The sequence below is a fragment of the Eutrema salsugineum genome, unplaced genomic scaffold, assembly GCF_000478725.1.
Source record: "Eutrema salsugineum unplaced genomic scaffold, Eutsalg1_0 scaffold_1, whole genome shotgun sequence".
Classification (NCBI taxonomy): domain Eukaryota; kingdom Viridiplantae; phylum Streptophyta; class Magnoliopsida; order Brassicales; family Brassicaceae; genus Eutrema; species Eutrema salsugineum.
In genome coordinates this window covers 5,771,725-5,788,930 of record NW_006256909.1, presented here as the reverse complement: position 1 = coordinate 5,788,930, position 17,206 = coordinate 5,771,725, and the positions used below count along the sequence as shown (strand labels likewise).

The following is a 17,206-nucleotide window of genomic DNA, read 5'->3' as shown; positions in this document are numbered from 1 at the left end:
TAAAAGTTGAATTATATATATATATATATGTATATATTCTTCTTATTTTTTATACCGTTTGCTGTTTGTTTGCTGTTTATTTGCTGTTTAGGTGGCGATGTTTTTAGCTAGACTGACTTGATCGGTGATTGTTTAGCTAGCGGCTATGTTGAAAGGTTAGGGTTCCTTCTTCTTCTTTTTGGGTCGTCTTTAATTTTGTGATTGTCTTCGTTTAGCACTTATCTTTTATATGTTAACCGGGGTTTGGTGCACTTTGCTTTTCCGTTTTTAGTTGGGGCTGACCAAAGATGTGTTTCGCTTGTTTGTTCTTATATGTTTTAATTATTGATAGTTTTTGTGTTTTGAGGATACACACGTATCACTAGAGAAGCAATTCAAAATGGCAGTCGAACCATTTAACAAAGCTACAGAGAAGCTACAAGGCAAAATTGGTTACCAACATGCGGATGTAGATTTCTCAAATATTGAAGTCACAGTTCCTAAAGCAGACAGCTCTGAGACGGTGAAAACATGTCCAGCTGCAATGGGGTTTGGTTTTGCTGCCGGAACAACTGATGGTCCAGGTGCTTTCGATTTCAGACAAGGAGATGATAAGGAAGTTAAACTTCTCAACTGTCCTCTTGTTCCTAATTCCCTCTGAATATTCTTTTCTCTAACTAAAGGAATCTGCTTTTAGCTTTTACTTATGTAACTAAATGGCTTTTGGAGATTAGTGAGGGACGTTTAAAATCCTGGTCCGGAACAGGTAATGTCAGAAATCAATCCCCATTTTACTTCACCCAGGTGAGATGAAGACACTATATGACTGGGCGATGAGTGGCTCCTTTCTCTGTTTTCTAAAACCTGATAAAAGATTGGGGAAAAAAGATTTGATATTAAGTATTGAAAATTTGTTAACGCTGAGAACCGGCAGCATTTTTAATCGTTTCATCTTTTGCTGGTGATCAAGATCTAATGCTGGTGGTTCTTGACAGGATCGGTTTTTTTTGTTGTATCTTTTGGATTTTTTTTGCTTAGATCACTTTTTCGGTTTCTTTGGTGTTTGGGATATTATTAGGTTTGATTTTGTAATTGGATAGGTTATGCTTGGTTTTACTTTTTGTTTTTCTTTAGTTTGATAAAATATTTTGTTTTCTGGTTTTTGTCTATTGATATGTGGATAAAGGTATAGTGTGATTTATTTTATGGAATTATAAATCTTGTGTGTTTGTTTTAGATTATTTTTTTGTACTCCCTATTCTCATGATTGAAATTGTTGTTTTTGCAAAGTAAGATATGAGAAAACTGCTTAATGCTGTTTTTATATGATACCGGTTATGTTGGTCAAAATTCTTTTGATATCCTTCGTTAAAAAAATATTAGACTACACAATCTTTTTTAAAATGTAAAAGATTAGGTTTAAGGACGTCAAAAAATTAAATTATTTATTAAAAAGATATTTGAATCAAAAATTGGATAGTTACCAAAAAATATGTTAGTCCACATCCTTTTTTCCTTATTTCACAAAAAAAATTATACTATCTTTAATGAAATTGATTATTTATAAATTAATCCATGCAAGTATCAAAAATATAATAAGAAGTAGAAGGAGACAAAGACTAAGAGGGAAAAAAATCTAAAAAGATAGACGAAGATGTCGAAAGAGACGAAGAAGAAGATAAAGACAATGTCATACAAAACTTAGGAAAAAAAAGATGGATAACACAAAATAATAAAGAAGAATAATGATAAAAAAATATAGAAGTTGAAGAAAAAAAATAGAAAAAAATGAATAAAAAGTTTAAAAAGCTAAAGATAAAGAAAAAAAACTCTGGCAATTTTAAGTTAAGATTTACTATTCCATAATCTAACATTTCAAACTGTCTTAAATTTCTCTTCTGAGTTTCATAGTATAGCTTTACTACAAATGCATGCTCCTTAAAGATTGGATTGGTGAATTTAAGTTTTTAGATGCATGGAAAAAAAGATACAAGATCCTTGAAGAGAGTTTGATACAAACACCATCAACAACTAGGAAGACTGTATTTGAGAGAAAGGGGAGAAAAGAGAAATAGAAAAATCAGATACATGTATTTGATTGATATAAAGACAAAAGAAAATAAGAAAACTGTGAAGTTGGAGAGACCAAAGAAAACGAAGGCAGTGAAGAATTAGAAGTAGAAGAGAAGGACGATAAATAAAATATGTGGAAACACAAAGAAGAAGATGACGTTACAAAAAAAAACCATAAACAAAAAAAAAGTAAGAGAACATAAATAATAAAGAGGAGAATGAAGAAAAAACAAAAAAAAAAGAAAGAAAATGTAGAAGATGATGAGAGAAGGAGAGATAAATGTAGAAAACGATGAAACAAAATAAGGAAAAGACAAGAAATTATTGTGTTTTTAAAACCAGACCGATGACCAAACCGGAAAAATTCTTGGGTCGTGGGTTAATATGGTTCGACTATATTCAACCATGTTTGATAATATTTTACAACCTGTAATTAATTAAATATTAAATAAAATTATTTAATAATTAGATTATTTGGGAAAACTTTCATAATTTATATCCAAAACAACTCCGAAATAAAATGGAGTAGTACTAATAACTAAAAAAAACTTTAACAGTCTAAATAAAAAATAACACCACAGTAAAATAGAGTAGCACATTCAATTTTCCTTGCCCAAATCTTTACCACCTTGTACAAACATAAAAACAAAATACAAATTAATGAAATATTTTAAAATTTGAATTATAGAATTAAATGTTTTAAAATTTTGAATTATAGAATGAGAAAAAATAACAACTTGAGCATTTTTTAATTGAACAAGGTTTTATACGGTTTGCCAGTTCGGTCGTTTTCTGGTTTTTTTGGCGGTTCAATCCGGTTTTTTAACCGGTATAACCTTATGTGGATTTTGGTACTAATCTAATCCGGCTAAACTTTCAATTCACGGTTTAACCTGATCGGACCACCGATCTGGTCCGGTTTTTAAAAACATAGCAATAAAGAAGAAAAATCAAAAGATAAAATAAAAGAAAAGAAAAAGAAGATGAAAAACGATTATGTGAAGATGAAGAACTGATATTTGTTTTAATTCAGTTGGTTTATGAGTTTCATACATTTATTTACATTAGTAAGCATTTTGAATCTTTAATTTTGAATGATGTTTTTTTTTTTTATATTTCAAATAGTTGTTATGAATTTCTTATACATTTTCTTCAAAACTTATATATCAACTTACGTATTATTTACCCGCTAATTAATGAATTCTAAAAATTCAGATGTCTTAATACCACGACTACGTTCTGAAAACTCACGGTCCGCTGCGCGGGCTAAACACCTAGTTAGATAGAAAATGAAAAGTGTGTGCAGGAGACTGAAACTCACGCGCAACGTAGGACGCGTGAAGTGGATGTGAACTTAGTGCCAGTTTACCATAAAATCTGACGTGGCAAATTCATGCTTTTCCCGTCTTTTTGCTAATATCGTAGAAAAACTTCAAGACGCAAATAAATTGCGAAAACCCCAAAATCCAAATCGGCGCTCCTGATTTTCCGTCGCTGAACTCTGGGGAACTGAAAGTAGTGCTTCGTGTTCCTCATCATCGAAGACCCTTGATCCGAATTATTTACATCGTGATTTCTGTTTGCTGTATTAAGTTTTGGACTGGAAAATCCATTGGGTTCCTGGGGAATTCTAGGGTTCTTACTGTCGAAGAACTGAAGTGAAATGACCCTTTAATCTCCAATCAGATGATGTTTTCATTTGATTCAACGGAATCGGACAAGGAGATCAAATGATCGGTAAGAGGGAGGTTAAAGTTTTACCGAATCTGGAACTCGAGATCCATCATTTTGCTTGATTTTCTGAATTTTTGTTGTTGTTTTGCTGTGATTGAAGAAGGATTGGTTCGAAGAGTACAAGTTAAACTCGAAGCTACTGTGTTCTTGGTTTCAGTGAAGATGAGACTGATTTGAGGTCTTCAAAGTTGTGTCCAAGGTTTTTGGGGTTTGGAGACAATTGGTTTCACTACTACTGTGATTCCTTGAATAAGAGCTGTTATTAGGGTTTTGTATAGTTAGAGACAAAGATGCATGGTAGACAACGCAATGTTGGAAATGGGTACAGATCTGGTTCGATTGGAATGGGGATGTCTGGCTCTAGAATTTCCCCTGACCGTCCTATGAGAGGTCATGGGTTCTATGGTTCGGACCACCAGCACCGTGGGTTTAACCGTGGATATGGACGAGGCAGAGGACGCTCTAAATCATACCATAATCAGCTGCCTCCGCCTCTGCCTCCGCCTCTGCCTCCTCCACCGATGCAACGTAGAAGCGGTGGCGATAGCGGCGGCGTTTTCATGGAGGCAGGTCGTCTAGCAGTAGAGTACTTGGTTTCTCAGGGTGTTCTACCACAAACTGTGCTTTCCAGCAAATGGCAAAATGGTAACTTCAGGAAACAGGGTGGTGAGTTTCAGAGTTCCAGGTCACAAGAAGCAGCTCGTGCGGATGTTTCAGCTCCTGCTGCAGATAAAAGGAGGTATGTTGATGGCTATAGCTCAGCTGGTTCCAGGAATAGTTTGAAAGGAAAGAGGTCTCATCGTTATGACTCGGAATTTGGGAGGAGCGGATCTTGGTCAGAGAGAAGTAAAGGTTTTGAGGCCGAGACTGGTGATGACTCTGTGTCTGGGCATCGAGAAGAGCAAACACTTGCTGAAGATATTGCTAGCTCGGTTCAGAGGTCTGCCTCCGGTGAATTTATGAGAAAGCGTGAGGGAGCAGGTGATTCCGAGTCTTTGTTGGACAAGTACAATCTCCAGGATGAGGCACAGTCTAAGACAGGTTCCTCGAGTGCTGGGAAAGAAATAATGCAGGATTTTGAAATCTCAAAAGTATCTGAAGGTTCTTCTAGCTTGAGTGCTGGATCAGGGGAGATGAAAGGTAGGAGTGGTGGTAATGGTGGAGAGAATGAGAACCAGACTGCTATTGAAGATGCATCTATCCATCAAGATTGTGAAGATGCATCTATCGATCAACATTGTGCTGCTGATGAATCATTCACCAAGAGTGGTATTGATTTGGCAACGCTGTGTAAATTTGAGAAGGTGCCTACGAGGACGCGCTCTTCCCTGACTGCGAAAGGCCCAAAGCTATTTTTGAGTCAGAAAATGAAGGAAACCTCTCATAATTCTGGACTTATAGAAGAAGGTCAAACCGGAAATCGATGCGAGACTCGAGGCCAGTCATCTGGAAAGGCCGATAATACTGGCGGTGAAAATTTGAACGACCAAGTAGAAGATTTGGCTCTTGTTCAATTTGTTGAGAACAGTAAATGTCTTAGGTCTAAGTCTTTCCCCAGTAGCATTCTCAGTGACAATAGTGAGAAAGATTCAGGATTAGAGTTGTCTAATCTGCACAGATCACATTTGATGGGGAAAGGAGGCGAGAAGCGTGGTGCTGAAGGCTGTGACTTGGAGGTGGGAGCAAAAAGGCAGAGAGCTTGGGTGCCTTTGCCAGTTTCTGAAGCCAATGAACGCTTCAACATATCTAAAACAAGCGAACTTCAATGCGATCCTGAAGAAGAAGAAGAAAAGAAAAGCTCGTTCAACAGGAGACTGGTTGATGGTGCTGTTGGAAAAATGGCCAGCCATGAAAAATTGGTTAATAACCCTACACGCAATAGTATTCACAAGGGAAAATCAGGTCCTGGGTATGCAGAAGAGCATCAGCTGTTTCCTGCTTCGTTTAAGATGTGTGACCTAAATCTAGGGGGAGCATCGGATGTGAAGGATGCCAAAAGGGAATCCGGTCAAGCTGTTGATTTTGATCTCTCAATCAACGGTTCTAGCAAGTCTCTTGAGTTCAGTACTAGTACTCGGATGAGCAATGGTAAAGAGATAGAAGTGATTGATTTGGACAACGATGATTCCCCAGAAGTGGTCAAGTCCAGCAATGATCCCAGGAGAAAGTACGGCTAAGTCCCACTCTACTCATATATATATACACATCTTTTATATTTTTGGCTAATGAGTTCTTGACTGAAACATTTAACAGGCAAGAAGCTGCCCCATATATGGGCATCGATGACGTTCCAGACTACAATGAAGGGCTAATGATGGTAGAGTATCTTGATTCCTTTGGAAACATTCCTCCAATAAACCCGGGAATCAGTACTGTGCCACAGAATAACGACGTTGCTCTTCAAGACCGAGAGGTACTTACTTTACTTGTCAAGTGTTTTTAGTGATATAGAATGGGTTTTGGTGCTAACTTTCCCTTAAAAACGTCTCAGGGAGCTCTTGGAGATGACCAAGTACCAAATAATACAGACGATGATTCGATATTCATGTCGCTCGGAGAAATACCATTGAGTAAGGCCACATCAGTTGACTTTTTGAGTTTTTCTCTTTCACTTTTCTGTTGGCTACTTGAGAGCTTGCTTCATTCATTTTCTGTGTGTTTGCAGCATTCTTGCAAGCTTGGGACCAACCTCCGGCTCGAGGCTACGAGAAGCCTTTCTGATTCGCCTTTTTTTGTGTGTTAATTATTATGTCACTGTGTGTAGTGAGTGTGTAGCCATTTCGTTTGTGCTAATCCTCTCTGTCTCAGACACCCTTTACATTTTTAATATTGTTTAACCTCTTGTAATATAACTTAATGTTATTATTATGTTTCCCTGCATTGCACCCACTTAAATAATTTTTGTTGTACTTCAAATAGATAATATTTTTTTCTAACCAAGAGAGTCAGATAAATAAGAAAAATTTTCCGTGTTACATAACTTTTTATTTGGTGACTATAATATATAGCTTTTTTCTAATCTATATATATAAAGTGATTGTTTCTTTTCTAGAAATCTACCAAATTAAATTGATGGGGAAATTTTGGTAATTGTAAGAAGTTAAAATACACACTCTATTTTGTTACAAAAAAAAAAAGAGACACTATACTTTTTCTTTTGGTCGAAGAGACACTATACTATATTGAAAATACCAATTAACGGTATATATTGAGGATGCCGAATCTGACGGCAACAAGTGACTAACTTGTTGCTGAGAGAGCAAGGATTTAACCACGTGTTCTATTCCAACCACCCAAACACACGTCCATGTTTTCTCGTAAAATAATATATATAAATTAATAACCGTAATTTAAAAATGGAAAATTGATCGGTGATGGAAAAAAAAGAATAACCTTTTTCCCGCAGCGAAACTTTCCACAATTGAACGGGTTATAGATCTGCTCCGATCATCGGATTAGGGTTTTCGCTTTTCACCCTCCTTTTCATCTCCCTGTGTGGCTATCTATACGTTCTCTATATGTTGAATTTTGATTCTTTAGAATCATTGCTTCTTGATCGGGTAGAAAATTATTGGAATTTTGTTATTTATATTTAATCGTAGAGACGAGAAGCGAATTGTAACTTGGTGAGTTGACTTTCGATTGCGTATGATTGATTTTGGGTTTTGGGTTCATTGATTCGAGCTTCCGTTACTTCCGGAAATGATGGGTTTTTCGTTTTGATTTTTGATCCGATGTGATTTTGGAAAATCGTGTTTTTTTTCAATTGTGTGGAGTCCAATGGATTTGGAGAGTGAAAGCTCTGCGCTTGAGTCTGTTGACGATAATGGTTTGATCCAACAAAGCTCCATCAACACTGGTGATGATGGTAGGAGTTTGGATAACGGGTCTTTCTCAGATGAGAGTGTGAAACTGGTTACGGCTTCTACAGCGACAACCAGTGAGAACGAAACATCTGTCGAACTCGCTAAACCGGTGAATTTTGATTCACCAGGTGGTGCTTACTCTCCGGTATCAAAAGGTCGTGGCTTGAGAAAATGGAGGCGGCTTAGGAGAGACCTTGTTAAAGACACGTCTGCGAATATGGAGAATAGTAAAGTTCTGAAGAGAGGGTTGTCCGGTTCTGCTCATTCACATGGTAAACAAATGCAGTTTCAGTCACCGGAAGCCGAGCAAGATAGTCAAGGATCTGTTGGGTCTGTGAACATGTTAAGAAATGTCGTTGATGGTTTTGAGATACTTAGGACTGGTTATGATTCTAGGTTTATGGCTGGGGTTGGTTTTTCAGCTGGTATGGATTTAGAAAAGGATGATGATCGGAGTAGTAAGTCCTCGACTGCTGCAAGAGCCCCCAAGGTTATTAGGTATGAAAAGCCAATGATTAGTTCAGGTCAGAGAGGGAAAATTCGGGTAGAGAATAGTAAAAAGCATAGAGGAGATAGTGTCGAAATCGAAAAGGAAAACTCTCATTCCAGCTTGGAATCTGATTCAAGAAAGCCAAGTGGAATAATGGACTACAATGGAAAAAATGGCGATGAAGCCGATATCAATGGAGAAACTTCAAAGAGAAATGATTATGCGGGAGGAGAAGGTGAAGACAGTCGTTTTTCAGAGGAACTGGATCCATTAGTAGATACCAGCTACGGTTTCCTCAGCTTGCAAGAAGCTCTTGAAAAAGGTAAACATTCTGATTTTTTTAGTAGCGGATTGTAACTAAGCTTGGATTGTTTTGATAGCCATTTCTTGTTCTGACTCTGTATTCTCATGTTGGAATCGACTGATATTATCACATAAGTGTCTATTAAGTCTAATGCGACTCTTTATGCAATTTCATTTGCAGAGGTTCAGCAATTCCGGGAGATTGGGAAGGAACCGATGCCACAACATCATGAAGGAGCCAGTGAAGTAAATTCACCTCGCTCGGAGACTGTAACCCTTGTGAACAATGTAGAACAGCTGGAGATCAAGCTAGAAGAAACAAGATCCATGATTGAGGTTAAAGAATCACACATTCGTGAGCTTGAATCAAGTACCAACCAAATCAAACACTCATGGGGAGAAACAGGAAACATTCAGGCGGTTGTCGAAGACATCTTCCGGCAAAGGATTGAGTCCGAGATTGAATATCTGATATATTCAAGATCCATTGATAACTTGAACAGTCAGTTGAAGATGACCGAAGAACAAGAGGCATTGGCAGGAGAGCAAGCTCATGAGACACTGAACAAGCTCAAAGAAGTAGAAACGAAGGCAGAAAATTTAACAAACAGAGCTCAAGACCTACAAAAGGAGTGCGGAGAAACCACTGGAACCATCAAGAAGAAGGCATGTAAGACCACTTCATGCTTTCTTATACAGTTAGTATTGCTACTACTAACAGTAGTTTTGTTGTTCATGCCTCAATTTTTGCCGGACACAGATATTGTTGTACCCACATGATCCTTTTTTTGTTTTTTTTTTTTTGTGTGCAAACTGAGTTTTTGTTTTCTTGGCTTTTCGCATTTCTTGTTAACATTTCGGCTATAAGTTTTGCCTCTGGTGATAGAATAAAGCAAATACAAGTCTCGCTTCTTCTTTTATTTTCTTGGATTGCTACATTTTACAAGTATTTATCTACTGATTAAGGGAAAACAAATCATCACTTTATGAGAGTGTTGCATCAAGCCAACACAATAAATGCCAAAACAGCGGTCGTAGCAGAGATCAACAGCATGATGAATCGAGTAGCGGTCGAAGCAGCGGTTGAGGAGTTTAGGCTTGGTGAACTGAGAGGTGGAGGAGGGCAAATAAGTCCATTTTTTGTTTCTTTGCACTCGTTAGCAAAAAGACCAGTAGGATAGTTTCCGTAAATGTTCATGTAGCTGAACATTGTCTTTGCACAGTCACTATTCATGTCATTTATTTGAATGGCGTAGGGACATGCAAACTCTTTAAACGCGGAGCAACATTCTTTCGCTGGAAACGCTGGACTTTTGCACCGTTTTGTCATGGTCGTATAGTTCATATACTCGAAGTTCACTTCACATTCTGTTGTCACAAAAGCAAGAGTTGTGTCTTGATATACTATACAAGCCAAGCTATACATGACCAAACAAAGAACTTCAATAAATAGGACATAGAATTTGAAGTTTACCTTAAAAATTTCAGACAACGATTAAAAATAAAACTTCTTGATATCAAGATTGGACTAAACTATTTATTATATAGTTTTGAAATCAAGATGAGACTGAATTATTTGGTTCAATTGTATTTATTTGTTAATTACTCAAAACTTTGTTTTATCAATTGGTTTTGTTATAAATCTATATGGTATAGATACATCACAAATATATGTACATGGTTCATACATTGACATACATAAAAGAAAAAGCATAACCAAATAACCAAATACAGTATTTGGTTTATCAATTGGCCTTTTTTTTTTAACATACTTACCTTTTTTGGCAGAAAGTAGGCTTCTTCCAGCAACTGTAACCGAAGTCTGAGATTCTAACACACTATCTATAGAAAGTGAATCGATAGATAAAAATATCATCATCTCCATAAACTCAAATTCTAATTTGAATTGGAAATTTAGAGAACAAAATTAACAAATTTGAGAGGGAAAAAGAACACAAAAAACGTACCCGATATGGAACTTGATGAGGAAAAAGTTATCAATGGTGCCATCAGAAGAAATAATAATTTTAGCTCCATGAAACTGTTGTTACAAAAACTTGAAACTTTAAAAGAATAATACTCAAAGGAAAGGAGTTATAGGAAAACTGAGGGAGAGACAGAAAAACTGAGGGAGAGACAGAGAACATAGGAGAAATTAATGTTTTTGCAAATTTAAACGGTAGGACATTTCAACTGAATAATGGACGAGTAATTAGTTAAATAATCAGTACGTTTACTTTAGGCAAACAAAAAAAAAATCATAGATCGATAGTCAAAGATTAGTGGTAACTGTAATACCATCTCATTTTGTAAATTAGTAAAGAAAAATAATAAGAAGCGAAAAGTCAGAGAAGATGGAGACTTAATGTTAAATTAATAAATAGATGACAAATGAATAAGCGTTTGACTAAGATGCGCAATTACGTGGAATCTACAGCGTTCTTCACGCCATTAATAAAAACTCGTCCAATTCTTCTTCTCAAACATCTAATATTACTTTTTCCTGTCAAACAATAACAACAAAACAGATCTGTGATTGTGTTTTGATCTCGTGACAAACAAACAAGAAATTACTACAGGTTCTTCTCTTCTTTCTGACTTTTTTTCTTTTTTTTTTGTTTCGTCCTGATTCTTGTGACATCCATCGTCTGATGTGAAACTTGTCCTTTTAAATGTTGTCTCGATTTAGTTTTCCTCCCTAGTTATTTATTGAATGTCCGAGTAGATCTGATTTTTGTGATCTTGGAATCATCAAACAGCGTTATTCTTCTGTAATAAATCAAGAAGTTAAGCTGCCTTGTCTTCCAAGAAACTAGATTCGTCTGTGTGTTGAATCTACGACCTGATCTCGAAGCATTAACAAGAGACATGGGAGGCGCGGTGACGAAATCTGAAACTGAGCAAAAAGAATGGGTTCCAGAGACAAAGCTAGAGGCCAAAATCATAGAAGCCGTGCGACGCAGGGCATCGAGGGGCACCACAACGAAATCTTTCAACAGTATTGTTCTCAAGTTCCCAAAGATCGATGACGGTCTTCGAAACTGCAAAGCCATTTTCCAAGAGTTCGGTGAGTCCACGCACGCGTAAATTCTAAAAAAGCGGGCTTTTTTTTTCTCCATGGATTTTATTAACTTGGTTGGTTTGTGCAGATGAGGATTCGAATGGGTCAATTGATCACACGGAGCTAAAGAATTGTTTCAGGAAGCTAGAGATCTCGTTCGATGAAGAAGAGATAAATGATTTGTTCGAGGCTTGTGATATTAACGAGGATATGGGGATCACATTTACTGAGTTCATTGTTCTTCTCTGCCTCGTCTATCTTCTTAAGGACGATTCCTCCACTCTCCAAAAGGTAACACGCAAAATTTAATTATACTATCACATTCTTCTCGATTTGACTTTTGGTTTAGATTTGATCGTTTTGGTAATGAGAGTTTTTCGAACGATGAATAGAAATGGAGACTGGGGATGCCTAAGCTGGAACCGACGTTTGAGACGCTAGTGGACACATTCGTGTTCCTGGACGAGAACAAGGATGGATATGTTAGCCGCGAGGAGATGGTCCGAGCCATTGATGAATCTGGAGAACGATCCTCAGGGCGGATTGCAATGAAGAGATTTGGTCTAGTCTTTAACTCTCTCTCTCTCTCTCTCTTTCTCTCTCCGAACCAAGAATATTGACTATGATTCATTTTGTTGTTTGCAGAGGAAATGGACTGGGACAAAAATGGAATGGTGAACTTTAAAGAGTTTTTGTTCGCATTTACTCAGTGGGTCGGGATAGATGAGAATGAAGAAGACGACGACAACAATTGACAAGGCTTGATGTTTGTGGGTTTCTAAGTCTATATATTTTGTGTGTGTGCTTGCATAATGTAGTAGTAACAAAATATATTAGTTGATGTTTATGTAATGCAAACAGAATAATTCATTATTAAACACAAACCATGATGTTTTTCCCAAAAACTGGCTCTAACTAAACAAACCTTATTAGTAGTGGGTCTCCACTGAAACAATTAAACAAATAACGAAAAGAGCAAAAGCAAGCCAAAATTAACCTCGGACAGAGACAGAGACAGAGACAGACAAGACAGGAACAGAGACGGACTCATCCCTTTCGCACTGCCTGTACTTCTGTCGTCTGAAATCTCTCCGGGACACTATAAATAAGACACAGATTCATATACAACAGGTGTTTTTTTTTTATTCCAGGGATAAGAGACAGTACCGGTAGCCCAGGGAGGAGTAGGAGGATGGGATGGAGACAGAATCTCATAAGCCTTCTTGTCCGAAGAAGGAAGCTGTTACGGTGCATATATACCTTCTTGGAAAGGTGAGAGAGTTAAGCAGATAACATGACCTGAGACGTGTTTATTAGCCCCTTGTCTTGGCTCTCTTCATGCCGAGGCTATTGTAAGGAGAGATGGAACCAGACATTGGAGACCCTTCTTCTCTAAGACTACCGTTGAGAAGGGCCAATTCACGGAGCTGTTGTTTCTTGTAGAAATCATGCGTTTCCTCCTAAAGCAATACATAAACAAAAATAAGCGTTGTTATACAGAGACAAATTCTATGCCAATATATGGTTTAAGATCGTTGAAGAGCTATGTACGAACCACGGGAGTAAGTAGATCATCAAGTATTTCACGAGCTTGCATGAGACGTGCATCCACTATCTCAATGGGCAGTTCTGCCTCGACTAAGATGTGGAGTGGTTCATTCAGGTGCTCATAACCTGGTTTCCCTCTCATCATATCCTCCTGCAACAATGCTAGAGAATGAATATACAGATATATGCAGATAGGTATTATTATATCTCAACAGATGAGAAAAATGTAATAACCTTGATCGGATCTTTGATGCTGCCTCTCCCCCTTATCAGAACGCGGCAATCAGTACTAGCTTCAACTCGTTTGAGGGAGTTACCTCTAGGACCCAAGAGGCGACCAACAAAATTGTACTGCAGATAATCGAATCACAAGTTATAAACTGGCTGTAGATAGTTTAGGATCTCAGCAAGGAAATTGAGGTTCATACATTTGGGTATTTGTCAACTGGAATATCCACCCTGATTGTTCGCTTGACAATGAGACCAGACGAGCTACCAGGAGAGTTTAGCCAATTTGGTGCTGGAGATGAAGAAACAGATCTCTGCAAATGAAATGACAAACCAAAAACCTGTTAGAACTTAGAAGCCATGTCAACCTCAAAGCATACGTACATGCTACAGACATGACTGTAGAATCAAAACCAGAAGAACATTAAATAAATTCTTATCAAATGTTTCTTCCATCGGAAAAGAGGCAATGTATCGCGTTGTTGCAAGTTTGCAACCTGCAATTGCTTATCCTAATTCATAATATTAACAGAATAATCAGACCATGTTATATTTGATCCTTCACAGCTGCACCTAACATCTATATGGCATTTGAAGGTAATGGAATATATCTAGTTAGTGTGTTGACCTAAGGCAAAAACCTTGCACAACAATACTGATTATCAGTGTTTGCCCAAACTACCTGTCATGATGAACTAGGATTAAAAGTAAGTCAAAGCAAGTTATGTCAGTACAACTCAAGTCAACAGAAGCTATAGTATGAATTAGATGAAAAGAGTTATGTTAATGGTTAGTAGTCATACTTCTGATGGAAACTGTGAGGGCCATCCATTCATGTCAGCTCTTGCATTCTGAAATATCCCTCCAGAACCCAGAGGGCTAGGGTGATCAAACCTACTCTGACTTATGGCATTCTCCAACAGCGTGGTTACACGCAAAATTTCTGTTTCAAAAAATGTCAATTTTCAAGAGTAAGACGCACCAGTTAGAATTAGTCAACAAATCCATCACCAATGATAGTGGAATGGAGAGACAGCTTAGTCTCAACTAAGTTAGTGAATATTAACTATCACACTATAGTTAAATAGAATGTAACAGAGCAATCAAAGACACTAATACAACTGTACTATGATCTCTACGAAGGTCACACAAGGATTGATTATGAGGAACTCTACGAAATAACTTTGAATAAGAATTCCAAGAAATTAGATTTTTAGTAATTTTTTGTAATATGACCTGAAAATCAAATCTACATCAGTGGAAAGTCATTTCTAAACTCTATTAGACCACAATTCAACTGAAATACCCCGCACTGTCGCTGTAGGTTCTATGTCATTGTAAGGGAAGAAAGACTTGGGATTGTAAGATATTTTACTAACGGGACTATGCAATTAATCTGTCATATGTTATTCTTCTCTAACAGCTAGCTAAATGATCTCTCTTAGTAGCACCACTAAAATGCTTATCAAAAGTACAAAGATTGTAGTTCTGAAGCAAGAAACAAAAAATATAAACAATCTTATGAGGAAAGTAAACCATAAAGTTTGGTCTTATCATAACTGTATGGCTAACCTTGGTTCATCAGCCGGCAGACATGTGGAAGCACAGGCAAGAATGGAGTAAGCTTGTGACGCTCTGCAAGTAACTCGGAAAGATATCTGCCAAAAGAGAAATTGCAGATTATCCAAATCAGTATGACCTTAAGAGCACACAAGATACCAAGCAGATCCACTCATTTCCACTCAACAATCACGTTCAATAAGCGAATTTAAATGTCAAATCTTTTTAACTAGATTCATGTAACCAATTCCTTTAGCAAATCCTAGCTCTAAACATCAGCACCTAGGCAGACAGGATCTTGTTAATCTCCAGCGGTGAAGACTTACAAAGCCATTTCCCAATCGATGAGAGACATACTGGGTTTAAAGATTCAGAACTTTTTTTTCAAGTAAGAAAGTATATTACTTTACCAAAATACAGGGGACAACTGAAGTAGATTGAGCTATAAAGAGCTTAATTTTGCAGAGGTAGTAGGTAGGAGCTCAACTCAAAAACATATCGAAAATCGACAGAAGCAACAGAAATGAAAAACATAGATCTCGGCACGAGTAACAAGAACTAGAAATGAAAAATTCGATATAAACAAATAGACAAAGAAATCAGATTTGTAATAAAAACTAAAACTTCAGGATCCAATCAGTAAAAACAGAGAAAAACAAGTCAACTACAAGACGGGGAGAGAGAGACAGAGGAAAAAAAAAACAGAGATTTAAATTACTTCTCCTGCTCAACGAGGAAAGAAGGCTGTGATCGGAGACCACCAGAGAAGTTAGGTGACTGAGGAGCCGAGGGAGGCACAGAAAGAGGCGGCGGATACGTCAAGAATCTACCACCACCACCACCACCACCACTGGCACCACCTCCTCCGCCTCCACCACCGAGTGAAGTCATCATCATCATCACCAAGACGGCTTCTTGTAGTTCTTCCTCAGCTGCTTATGGAGAGAGACCAATCCCGGAGAAACAAGTGAGTACTTAAGAGATAAGAGCAAAGCTGGGAGGAGATCGAGGATGGTTGCGGCGGCGGATCAGAAGAGGAAGGAGGAGGAGTGAATCTGGCTCACACAAGTTTTAGCCCTCAAAATCTAAATCTTGCTGCAGCACACAACACACACACACACGTCGGTGGATGAATTTATTTTTGTTTTTGGTTTGTTTGGGCCTTTATAGCTGTGTGGGACTCTCTTGAAATGATTATGTAAATGTTTCGTTTCATTTTAGCTTTTTAGTTTTTACCTTAGACGGAGGAGGACACAAGTCTTTTATTTGATTTTCTTACCGCTCTTGTCCTCCTCCTAAGAAACTTCTTACTGACTCAGAGTCTCTGGATCCAGCTGGATACCTCTTAAATCATTGTGATTTGTGAGGCTACCTACTTGACCGGGCCCGCTTCTATTTCTTTCACGTCTCTGGAACCGGTTCGGTATTGTCATTCACTTGGTTACCGGCAATTACTATGATTTATATCTCGATCCGTTGCATTAAGCGCAATTGCTATGTAATATACGCTTACTTGCTACTTTAGCAGCTTAGCGGCTTTTCTTTTTCCAATTATTTAGGATTTTTATATTTCATATCTTGTTCGGTGGCAAGTAATTTTAGTGGCACAAAATTGTTTAAGTTTTAACCAAACAATTCGAATTTAGTCATGTACATTCGACCATTGATGTTTTTTTTTAATTTTATGGGTATATGTTCTTTCTTTTTTCAATGGAATATGGATAGTGTCGAATACCTATATTTAACTGAAATTCTTAAATATTTGTATATGAAAATAGTCAACCAGAATAGGGTACGGTACAGAGACATCACATCATAATCTCAGCAATTAGCGCACAGAGAAAGAAAAAAAACAACAATTAATAAAGAAAGATTTACTACAGAAGACAGAGCGCAGGAGAGAAAGAGGAATGTATAGGTCAGAAAATTTCTCAATTTGGAGCTAGGAAGAGTGAGCCGCATGAAGTAAAACATCATCTGACTTGTTACACAAGTAATGGCTAATTCCTTGACCCTAGCACCATCCAAAACTCTTCTTGACCAAACTTGATCTAGCTAAAATTTAATGATTACTTCACAATTATTAATCCATCTACGTAACCACTTAAAACCTCCAATGAATATGCTATTAGGACGGATTTGAAATCATATGAATGTTATATATAATCATCTATGATCTACCAACTTGGATCCTGTTGTTGGAGCAAGACAGAGAGGTGAATTTGGTTTCTGGTGGTTTTGTCAAGATGTTGTTACTTGTACTTTAATAATTTGATTTATATGGGATTTAAGAATGTTTGATTCATCAAGCGAATCTTGAAAATGTTGTTTTGATCAAGAGAATTTCTAAAATAACGGAAATTG

General features: G+C 37.3%; 5 protein-coding genes across 5 annotated transcripts; 3 read left to right on the top strand and 2 right to left on the bottom strand.

Annotated features, from left to right (window-relative positions):
* The first annotated feature begins 3,477 nt into the window (after positions 1-3,477).
* On the top strand, positions 3,478-6,648 carry LOC18029620 (uncharacterized protein At4g26450). Its single transcript, XM_006413118.2, has 5 exons — positions 3,478-3,789; positions 3,887-5,953; positions 6,040-6,199; positions 6,278-6,356; positions 6,452-6,648. Exons 2-5 carry the CDS (start codon positions 4,077-4,079, stop codon positions 6,505-6,507), a joined length of 2,172 nt encoding a protein of 723 aa, XP_006413181.1. The 5' UTR covers positions 3,478-3,789; positions 3,887-4,076; the 3' UTR covers positions 6,508-6,648.
* Positions 6,649-7,162: 514 nt separating this feature from the next.
* On the top strand, positions 7,163-9,359 carry LOC18029619 (WPP domain-interacting protein 1). The gene is made up of 2 exons (XM_006413117.2): positions 7,163-8,464; positions 8,627-9,359. The coding sequence occupies exons 1-2, from the start codon at positions 7,567-7,569 to the stop codon at positions 9,223-9,225; spliced, it is 1,497 nt and encodes a 498-aa protein (XP_006413180.1). The 5' UTR covers positions 7,163-7,566; the 3' UTR covers positions 9,226-9,359.
* An 86-nt stretch (positions 9,360-9,445) lies between these two features.
* LOC18029617 (GPI-anchored protein LORELEI) lies at positions 9,446-10,482 on the bottom strand. Its single transcript, XM_006413116.1, has 3 exons — positions 10,413-10,482; positions 10,222-10,287; positions 9,446-9,813 (listed from the first exon to the last, which is right to left on the bottom strand). The coding sequence occupies exons 1-3, from the start codon at positions 10,480-10,482 to the stop codon at positions 9,446-9,448; spliced, it is 504 nt and encodes a 167-aa protein (XP_006413179.1).
* A 401-nt stretch (positions 10,483-10,883) lies between these two features.
* Positions 10,884-12,390, top strand: LOC18029618 (probable calcium-binding protein CML21). The gene is made up of 5 exons (XM_006413114.2): positions 10,884-11,024; positions 11,205-11,512; positions 11,595-11,797; positions 11,899-12,067; positions 12,152-12,390. Exons 2-5 carry the CDS (start codon positions 11,314-11,316, stop codon positions 12,259-12,261), a joined length of 681 nt encoding a protein of 226 aa, XP_006413177.1. The 5' UTR covers positions 10,884-11,024; positions 11,205-11,313; the 3' UTR covers positions 12,262-12,390.
* LOC18029616 (KH domain-containing protein At4g26480) lies at positions 12,356-15,986 on the bottom strand. The gene is made up of 7 exons (XM_006413115.2): positions 15,561-15,986; positions 14,855-14,940; positions 14,086-14,225; positions 13,483-13,596; positions 13,289-13,405; positions 13,062-13,205; positions 12,356-12,966 (listed from the first exon to the last, which is right to left on the bottom strand). Exons 1-7 carry the CDS (start codon positions 15,740-15,742, stop codon positions 12,820-12,822), a joined length of 930 nt encoding a protein of 309 aa, XP_006413178.1. The 5' UTR covers positions 15,743-15,986; the 3' UTR covers positions 12,356-12,819.
* Positions 15,987-17,206: the final 1,220 nt, after the last annotated feature.